Source organism: Phoenix dactylifera, chromosome 1, assembly GCF_051530095.1.
Source record: "Phoenix dactylifera cultivar Ajwa chromosome 1, Ajwa_hap1_PhDact_Kaust_v1.1, whole genome shotgun sequence".
NCBI classification, from domain to species: domain Eukaryota; kingdom Viridiplantae; phylum Streptophyta; class Magnoliopsida; order Arecales; family Arecaceae; genus Phoenix; species Phoenix dactylifera.
The window spans coordinates 55,652,967-55,663,219 of record NC_143190.1 but is presented as its reverse complement, the minus strand read 5'-3'; the positions used below and the strand labels follow the sequence as shown (position 1 = coordinate 55,663,219).

The 10,253-nt window shown below is 37.1% G+C and overlaps 1 protein-coding gene and 1 non-coding gene across 3 annotated transcripts; one reads left to right on the top strand and one right to left on the bottom strand.

Annotated features, from left to right (window-relative positions):
- Positions 1-577: 577 nt before the first annotated feature.
- TRNAV-UAC (transfer RNA valine (anticodon UAC)) lies at positions 578-650 on the bottom strand. Its single transcript has one exon. It is a non-coding gene; the product is annotated as a tRNA-Val (tRNA).
- Positions 651-2,068: 1,418 nt separating this feature from the next.
- Positions 2,069-8,458, top strand: SIGC (RNApolymerase sigma-subunit C). 2 transcript variants are annotated; one of them, XM_008801529.6, is made up of 7 exons: positions 2,069-2,353; positions 4,459-4,616; positions 4,752-5,327; positions 5,416-5,646; positions 5,737-5,877; positions 5,977-6,177; positions 7,801-8,458. In XM_008801529.6, the coding sequence occupies exons 1-7, from the start codon at positions 2,236-2,238 to the stop codon at positions 8,080-8,082; spliced, it is 1,707 nt and encodes a 568-aa protein (XP_008799751.4). In that variant the 5' UTR covers positions 2,069-2,235; the 3' UTR covers positions 8,083-8,458. The 2 variants fall into 2 exon arrangements, with proteins under 2 accessions (XP_008799751.4, XP_026663169.4); XM_026807368.4 differs by having other exon boundaries at positions 4,445-4,616.
- Positions 8,459-10,253: the final 1,795 nt, after the last annotated feature.

Genomic DNA, 10,253 nt, shown 5'->3' with positions numbered 1-10,253 from the left:
AATTCAATTGTGGATTTTTTGGCTTTCCTTTTCTTTTTTTTTTGGAACCTAAACATCATAAGTAACTATTAAAATACGCCATCTTTTTTTTCCTCTTAATGTAAATACAATAAAAATATGAATTATCGCTTTGAAACCTTTTCATTGAATATGTTTCCATTTATTGTCTACAATACATTGTATGCCTTATGTAATACTGTAATAAAGATATTTTATTATGTCATATTTTCTTGGATCAATGATTTATATGACCAAACAATTTAAGGCATAATAATTAAGCATCTTCTAGGTCTATTAAGTTGTTTAAAAAAAGTCAATGCATTTTGGCAAGACTATCATAGGTGTAACTTGTAAGTACTATTTATTACATACCAACTCATAGAAAAAGGTAAAATATTATTTTAATTTGAATTGGTTCTAAAATTAATTTATCAAATGAAAAGAAAAACAGGTAGATAAATAAATGTTGGTAGTTTTTTTTTGGTAAATTTATTTTATTGTTTAGGAAAAGGTAAAATGCTTTGAACTTATTTTTGAATATTTTTAAAAGAAGAAAAAGTAAATAACCTTTTGACAATGTTGCTGCCCAGGATCGAACTGGGGACCTTTAGTGTGTAAGACTAACGTGATAACCACTACACCACAGCAACCGAATAGAAGTTTGGCAACACAAAAGTTATAAATCGCTTAATTATGATGAGCTTGACGGCCTCTAATAACTCCAGTCTAACTCAGCTACGATCAATGTATGATCAAAATTACAGAATGACAATATTCAATTTGTTTGTCACAAGTATTTTTTTGCCCGGCCAAACTGTTTTCGGAGTATGGCATCATGTATATTCTTCAAGGATAACTGCTCAAGATCTGGCTGGCTGAAAAGAAATACATTGTTCGCCGTGGAACGGAACCAACACGGTAGATACGGTGCAATTAGTAGAAGAACTGAAATCGAACACAAAATTCATCACAATTCTCTATAACCAAAACCGAATAGTTTTGAAATAAAAAACCACTACCAATCCCAAAGTCGAAACTGGAATTGAAAAATCAAAACCGTTTATTTTATTCTCATAATATAATGCATACCATTTTAACTAATAAATAGATCCAAAACTAGTAACACTATCATCAAACAAACTTAATAATTCAAAAATAATAGTACAACCATCCAACAAATATAATAATCCAAGTAAAAATAAGTCCAACTATATCGAAGAAAATATAATGATGAAATTTTCAATATAAGAGATTTTTGGTGAATAATCCAATTCCTCTATTTTACCATCATCAATCCACGAACATATTATACCTTAGAGAAAGAAAAAAAAGACCAGAAAAACAAGCCCAATTAATAAGATAACTTATAATATAATTTACAATCATTTATTCAAAGTCTACCATCTTATTAATACCAAAAAAGATTTTATAGATTACCTCATGAACATAAAAATCATTTTCTCTACTATCTCATGGAGTTCCTAATTTGGATTTACACTATATAAAAAAATGCACGATGTTGGCTTCAATTTTGGATCGGATTCGAATTGAAAAATTCAAAATTTTTCACGAAATCAAAACCGAAACCAAATAATTTTTAACTTTTAAAATAATCACGAAGCTTTCGCCATTAATTTCAGTTAGAACCGCTCCGTTCGATTCAGATATTCATCCCTGTTGATATCCCCAACCATCAGAATAGCCACCAAATGTTCAAAGGCACCTAACTCTTGGAATGGTGTTGTTAAGGTTTTTTTTGGTAAAGCCCTAAATCTCCTGAGCGCCAAAGTGCTAGAGAAGCATGTTTGCGGTGTTTGAAAAAGGTTCGCGTAGGTGTCATTTGAAGACGAAACAAATCGAAGGCGTGCATTGGAGTTGGGCCCATTGCCGATTCCAAAAGTTATTCACGAACAGTGTCATAAGCGTGGATGCATGGTTGTAGCCCATAGCCCATTTAGTACTAATCTGGGTATGGTACCCAATCAAACCGAGTCACAAATGGGTCCAAAGCTTGGACCCGGAGACCTTTGGGCCAGCCCGGGACAAGATATTCCAATGCTGTCGGACGAGGGCTGGGGAAACCTGGAAAAAAAGGTGAGCCTCTTTTTTTGGAGATGGGAAACTGGTGGTGGAGTGGCGACATGCATTCTATCTTCACTTGTATTTCCCGTCGTTTATCTCTAATGCCATCCTCCCACCTCCACCACCCGAGGGCCTTGTTTTTGGTTAAGGCGGATGGGGTTTGGCTTCATGGTGGCGTCGAAGAGGTGGGCTTTTCCCATCCAGTCTCCTCTCCCCACCAATCCATGCGCCCGGCTTCTTGACCACCAGCACCACCCTCCCTCATCTTTTTGTGAGTCCCCAGAGCCTGCTAGTTAGTTAACTTCTCTTTCTCTGTATTGGTTTGTATTGGTTATTGGTTATCTTCTTGTGTTCTTAATCTGTTTATTGAGGGATCACCTCCCCATTGGGCTAGTTTCTTGGTATTTGCTTTGTTTGCTTTGTAGTCTCTCTCTCTCTCTCTCTCTCTCTCTCTCTCTCTCTCTCTCTCTCTCTCTCTCTCTCTCTCTCTATATATATATATATATATATATATATATATATATATCACTATAGGGACAGGATTGGATGCTAATTCCGTTTTAATGTAGTTATGATCTGATTATGACAAGAGAATCATGTTTTTGGGTCTCCAACTTCAGGAAGTGTAAAATTTGTGGGCTTGAATTTGGGACCAAATTTTTCTCAGGGGAAACAAAAATGTTTGAGTTGGTTTGAGGAATTAATGATTTTTGGACATTCTGGCAACATAGTACGCATATACATGGAAACTTAGGTGGGCCGTATTGGAGTTTATCAATGGAAAATATCTTAGATTGCGAGCTATTCTACAGTTGAAAAGAAATCCTCTATGTGATGAAAGAGGAATACATTTGATTCCCTATTCTAGTTTGAGAACAGTTAATCATGTTCTATAAGTGAATTAAACATTCTTTGTTTGGAGTGAACTATTAGTTTCGTTGATGCATGATTAAACATACATAAATTGAGGTGATGTTGGATTAATAATACCCCATCTCCTGTTGTTTTTAAGGTTGGAGACTGTGCAGTATGTAATTCTCATACTTGATATGCAAAAGTTTGAGTGCCTTGCTTATACATTTTTGAAAAGTCAATCCAAGAGAATTGGTATAGTTGTATAATAAGCTTAAAGATGAGTGGTGGGGGTGCATATTTAACTTGCAGTATCAGCAGTTTTAGAATTACAAAGAATGAAAAAGGATCCTCTGTTAGGAATAAGTTCTTCTTTGCTACCTGTGGTTTTTCTTTTTGTATTTTGGCAGATTAGGGGGAAAGAATTGTTTGTAGTTCGAGTGTTTGCATCAAGAAGCAGTTGAGGTAGATCTTATATCAGATGAGAGTTTGCTATAGTCTCGTTTGCTACAGTTGGATCGTAGTTATTATAGCAAATGGTAACTGATATATTAGTTGGGATCGTTAGGAGGGGTCGACTTGGATTACTGAAAAATGAACCAGCAATCCAAAAATAACAGATTGGAAATAGTGAATTGTTCAAGAGGCAGAATTGCGGTTACATGGTTGCCTGAAAGATACTTATCACTAGCTAGAAAGTGAGATGTTCAGTAGTCTGCTAATATAACAAATTTAGGGGATAAATTTCATTTGCAGTATTTGGGAAACCAGAAGGTTAGCTCTATCATGTGGGAAATCTAAGTTACTTCATTTGCTTGATGTTTGAATTTCTTGCTTTCTTCATGAAAAATGTTCTTGAGTCCTTATCTCTGTGATGGAATTCTGAAGGTAGGAATTCATGATAGAAGATTACTGCTTCAGCTAGATTCACTGCACTGCTCGGTACTCTTCATGGTGGCTATGTTGACTTGTAGTTATGCTACAACTTTCCATAGGTTAATGTTCGTTTAAATAAATGGATGCATCATCAGAAACATCACAGATAACCAAGGCGGACGGTGCACTTGGTATGAAGTAGGTTAGTGCACATGAACCTCATACAGTGGCCCACCTGCTGATTCAATTCTGTATCATTTGATTCATGGTTTAGATTTTCCTGAATTTGTAGCAGTGCAGCTTGATTAGCTATTCTAGATCAGTCTGTAATCCAGTCCTCAGATTGACAATTGAAGCCATATCAGAACCATAATTGCAGTACTTTGATACGGTGACAAATAATTGATTCATATGGTGGACTGTGTTATGTTGAACATCTAAGTAGCATACAATAAACCAGATCATGTTCCACCTCTTTTGGTATTGATAATCATTATTAAATAGATGTTCTCATTTTAATATGGATGAGGCAATGGACTTAAAGCTATGCTGAAACATGCATCGCATTCTGTTTTATTTCTTCATGGGTAAGTTCCAATTATGTATTTCTAATTTGCATTACCGACTGATGTAGTTCATTTCTTACAGTCAGAGTCAGAGAGGCTTTCTCTGAACCGGGGAAAGTATCACTCCAACATCTTTTTACAGAGAGAGTTGAACTACTGCATAGAGACACTTCAAAAGCATGTGTATGCTCATTTGAAGCACCACAAAGCATCGAGAATATGTCTGCTGATGCAAATGAGGTGAAGATAAGAATCAATATCTGTCTATTGCTGAATAATCACATCAGAAATTCTTCCTTTTGTAAAGTCTTATTCCTCCTTTTTAGCGAGAAATTCGATAAATGATCTTTTTTTTTTTTTTTTTTAATGTTTCAGGTAAACATGGACAGGAAGTTACTCAGAGGCGCCCATGATTTAAATAGACCCATTAACATGATGGAGAACGATTCATCTGCTTATCATGCAAGGTTAACAGCAAGCAGCTCCTTGCAGTATAACTTATTAATGGAAAACCTTGATAGGATAGAAGATGTCTTTGCTGGAACAGATTTGGTAAGGATGCAGAGAGATATTCTGGTACATATACGAAGGCTTGGAGCTCTGAAATTATTTCATGCATGTCTCTCCAGGACACATATCACACCAACTGCAGATAATTCAAATTTCCTACATAGTGAGCATTCTGGCGGCTGCTCCTTAGAGTTCCCTTTGGTTGAGCAAAAGCATAATATAATTGTTCGCTCTGGGAAAAAGAAAGAGAGGAAATTAAGAAGAAGAAGAAGAGCACTGGAAAGGGCTTCTGAGGTGTCTGCTCTGTTAGGCTCCTCCAAAAAAAATTGCACAACATTTTCACTTCCAACTGGTTTAGGCAAGCTGAACAATTCTTCAGAATCAAGAAAAAGAAGGGTCCTAATCGCTAGAAATGAATCAGAAATGTCAAGGGGAGTTAAGGTAGTATTTATGCTGCGTGGATTTGAATATCTTCTCTTTGTAGTGTTTGAAGAAGGACTAATAAATCAATTTAACTGCAAATGTATAGGAAGTTGCAAACCTTGAAAGAACCTACATAAAACTGGAGGAGAAAATTGGGCAACCAGCCAGTTACGCCAGGTGGGCTGAAGCAGCTGGGATTGATCAGAAGACACTGCATCAGCGTTTGCAATTTGGTTGGTACTGTAGGGATGAACTTATAAAAAGTACCCGCTCCTTAGTCATATATCTCGCAAGGAAATATAGGGGAATGGGGATTGCCTTTGATGATTTACTTCAGGTTCAGAAGTGCACCTTTATCCATTTGTTAATGATGAAGTTGGATTGTCATTCTTGAATATGACTATGGGTCCATGCCAACATACCACAGGCAGGCAATCTGGGTGTCCTTAATGGTGCAGAGAGGTTTGACAACAAGAGGGGATACAAGTTCTCAACCTATGTTCAATACTGGATTAGGAAATCAATGTTGGCAGTAATAGCAAGACATTCTAAAGGGATCCAGATACCTGTATGTCTTTGTATTTACACTGGAAGCTTTAAGTTCTTCATATGTGCTTCTCAGAATACTAATGTGGCTTTACTTGATGCCTTGTGTTTGGTATTGTAGGTGAGAATGGAAAAAATTATTAAGCAAATACAGGAAGCTAGAAGAGATTTCTCCAGCCGAGAAGGAAGATACCCACGAGATGAAGAGACAGCAGAGTTCACTGGTTTATCATTAGATAAAGTTAGATTAGCTAGAAAATGCTCTAGAACTATAGGTTCAATCGAGCAGGAAATTGGAGATGGATGGTGTACAAAATTCATGGTATGCTCCCTTCCTCTCTCCCTCCCTCCCTCCACCCCCCCCCCCCCCCGGCGCATGTCTTCATCTGGGTTTGTGTCTGAAACTCTGAATGCATCTAATTTGCTTGGAAAATTATTTTTTTAATGATTCTAGCTTAGTCACCTGGATGATGTTGTTTCCAGTTCAAATACGTTGCTTGCAATTTGCAAAATGGGCATGTTTGGCATGGGGAATGAGGCATCAGACACATTTAAATAGTGAATAAAATGTTCAGTATTTGTATATTATGATGCATTGTTTATTTACTATAGACACAGAAGCATGTAGAAGCAGATTTGAATGCACATTATACTTCCCATGTTCATGTTACTTGGTACTCCATGTATGCGATACATACTGCTGCCATGACGTGCATATTTTGCAAATTCTCTTTTGGTGTTGTGCATTCTTCCTCTCTTTCATTTCAAGGGCTAACTGCTTTTCGGTACAAGCTCGTTTCAGTATCTTTATGTTAGGGCAATATTTTAGGCACGAAGTGGCAAACAGGCTTTCATTAAGATAATGAAAAGCAAACAGATAACAAAACAGCCTAGTATAAAGGTGGAAAAAATACAGCCAGGCTCAAAACAAAATTAAACAGAAACAGTCCTCATCTTTCTAAACAGTCCTAAAAGTAACTTCTATTATTTGGGATTGGCAACTCTGAACCAGTCTCTCAACCACATTTTCACTCGCTTGATAATCTGTAGGCAAGATTGTTTGGAACCAATGAACACCCTCGCATCCTTCCAAGCCATATTCCCGAAATAATGCCAGCTGACCACCATATCGCACTCTTGAAGCTGTTTTTTCTTCCGTTGAGAATTCATCCAATCCATCCACAAATTCTCCATCCATTAAGGCAATTGTTGATTGTGTGATCTTTCCAATTATCTGATATTTGATGAAGTCACAATTACCTGAACTTTGGAAAAATAGAATTTAGTGTGAGTTTACTGTTTCACAGGTCCAATCAGTGTTTATCTATTTCGAGGGAGAGGGGGAAAATAAAGAAAAAGGGTAGTAATTACTGTCTATTAATTTGAAATATAAAAAACAACATTTGCTTTTGGCAGCAAGCATACTCTCAAGCTATTGAAGAAGTGAAGTCTGTTATAAAGCTGTAAGAGGATTTAGTTATGCCAATTTGTGAACTCTGGTTGTAAACCGCTGTAAATATTAACGTGCCATAGAAGATGAAATAGTATATACATCATGTTTCTAACACTTAGATAACATGGTCTGCATTTGATACTCTTGCTTTTGAGAAGTTACATTGGGTTCTCATATTCTCTTTTCTAAGTTTGGATTTTAACCCTACATAAAGCAGTGTTTAGACCTATATGACAGCTGCAAGAAGTAGGCTAGCTATTGTGTGCATTTCCAATTCATTGTCTCTCTCTTAAGGACATTATTCTGTTAATTTTGAGTGTAACTATTATTTTGAAGAAAATATATTACATGGAGAAAAACAATAGCAGACATTTTATACAACAGTATCAATGGATCATGATCCAATGAACTGCAAGTAACACTAGTGTAGTAGCAGTATTTCTTGGATTGTATGTCCACCTAATACAAATTATTATCTTCAAAATTATGCAGGAAATAACTCCAGATACGTCGCTTAAAGCTCCTAGTGAGATTGTCGTGCGGCAGCATATGAGGGAGGACATTTTCGAGGTTCTTAAAGGCTTGCATCCCAGGGAGATGCAGGTACTGGTGCTAAGATATGGTTTGGACGATGGCAGGTGCAAATCACTCGAGGAAATTGGAAGGCTTTTCCATGTAACTAAGGAATGGATAAGAAAATTAGAGAAGGCAGCTCTTTCAAAGATAAGAAGGGAGGAGATTCAGAGAGAGCTGAAACACTACCTACACTCATAGTCTCCCAAAAAACCGGCCTCTTACATGTCCTGGGTTGATGTTGGTACTGTTTGTTGTCATCGGCTTCTATGCTTAGTGTTTGAGTTGAGCCTAGAATACTTGGCATATACTGGCTTCCACACTTGAAGGACAGGATTTGGAAAGGGAGAGGGGAATGGTTATGTATAGCAGTAATAATTCTTTGGGTTTGTATGTTCCAGATAGTTTACTAAAAGAAGAGGTGGTACCCTGTGAGCTGGGGATAGGGAGTTGCCTCAGACACTTTGAGATATTCTGTTTTCTGATTTTATTGGATGTATTCATACTCCTCAGTTATGAATTACTCATCCTAGCCAAAAAAAAAGGGTTTAGCTATAAAGATTGTTTGCTTTTCTCAGGACGCATCCTGCTGTTATGTATGCGAAAGCCGCAAAAGGAAAATGTACTTCCATTGCGGCTACGATGCACTTTGTCTATTCTCTGTACCATTTGTTGTTGGAATGTCATATGTTCGGCCTGGTTGACTGTAGATTTTATCAATAGATTTTAGAGGACCACCTGGTAACTCTGCATTGACTGGTAGATTGACTCCGCCCAGAAGTCCATGTCCACAGCAACTGCCCGCCAGCCATGGATCCATACTCCTCTTACGATGGTCTGACGCCAAGAGAATCATATAAATTGGTATTTACTTGAGCACCAGTAGAAAGTCATAAATTTGAAAGGAGTTTTGTTTTTTGGAAGGAAAGAGAGGCCAAAAGGAGTTAACCGGCTTTTGTTAGTTAAGATAAAAATACTTTACAACTTGGAAGAGGAAACAAGATCAGTTGCAAAGAAAAAAAAAAGGAAGAAGGTAATAAATTGTTGATGAAAAATCAGACAGTAGAAAGAGAGCTGCTACGAATATCTTTGATTTTGCTGCAAATCCTTCCGAAGGCTGTCATCTTTTTGTCTGATAATATAAAATATGCTACTCATTGAAGCATGATGGCAGATTGCTCGTTAAGAAAAATTCTTGCATTTCTCTCCTTCTAAATAATTCAGATCATCACCACAAACAACATAAGAACAATAGGCTGAAATTTTCCTTCGGTAATAATTCAGGGGCTTTTGATTTTATGATATAAAAAGCAGCTTAGAAAATATTCTATTATATTAAAAATCTGGGAAGATGAAAGAAAGTCTTATTTTATTAGAAGCTTCGGCCTTACGACTTTCTCCCTGTTCTCTTTCGAGCCAGCCATGCGTGGATCTGTGGAACTTTTCAGCTGCCATTTGGACTAGGATCTAGCCTACTGCCTACACGTTTGGATTTAAGATAGATTTTATCCTAAAAAACTTTTATGGCTCAGCAGTAATCATACAAAGATGGAGATTTTTTTGGATGCAACCAATCATAGGTGCGTACTTCTATGAGCACCATTCATTAAGTGTTCGTCTTCATGATTGGCTCAATAAGAATGCATGCTTGTAATTGGCGCGGTGCACCGCTGCCTACATGATGCACGATATAAATTTTTTTTGGGGGCATACGTACCTCCATTTAGTACTTGCCCATGAACAGAGCCTGATACCGACATAATAAGCCCCACAGAAGGATGTGCGCCGGTGAAAGCAGGGCATGGTCGGTGGTGGGGAAAGATAGCATCACGCGAAGAAACAAACACTCACGGCTCCGGAAAAGAAAATATCCCAGGAGTAGACTGCTTGATCGCTGCACTTCACTGCCTTCACAAATGAACTCAGAATTTCTACTGTAGCCCCAAACTAAACGCACGCATAGCAGCTGCTATAGCATTCATACTGTTATTGCATTAAAGAAAAAAAAATCAGAAAATTTTCTTCTAATGTACGAATTTATTGGCATGTAAAGCATCCGCTATTTTCCACAAAAAAATATTTTGTCTCTGCTACAGCAATTATTGTTTAGCAATTTTATTGCTTACTAATTAAATTAATCTCATTAATTTGAAATCTATCTACCACTTGAAACCATGGTTTGCCATACCGTATTAAAATATATGATACTAGGCATACTGTACCGTATCAGTTCAGTATCGATGCCAGTACTAGTAGCATATTGAGTACGGTACGCCAAAAAAATTACGTACCATATTTGATACTATGCTGGTATAGTACTGGTACGAAATCCGATAGAAAAAATAGGGTCGCAATAAAGCTGTCGCCTATGC

Coding starts and splice junctions, on each gene's coding strand:
- SIGC (XM_008801529.6), top strand. CDS start 2,236: ATGGGGTTTGGCTTCATGGTGGCGTCGAAGAGGTGGGCTTTTCCCATC. Junction 4,617..4,751: donor TGTCTGCTGATGCAAATGAG/GTGAAGATAAGA, acceptor TTAATGTTTCAG/GTAAACATGGACAGGAAGTT. Junction 5,878..5,976: donor CTAAAGGGATCCAGATACCT/GTATGTCTTTGT, acceptor TTGGTATTGTAG/GTGAGAATGGAAAAAATTAT.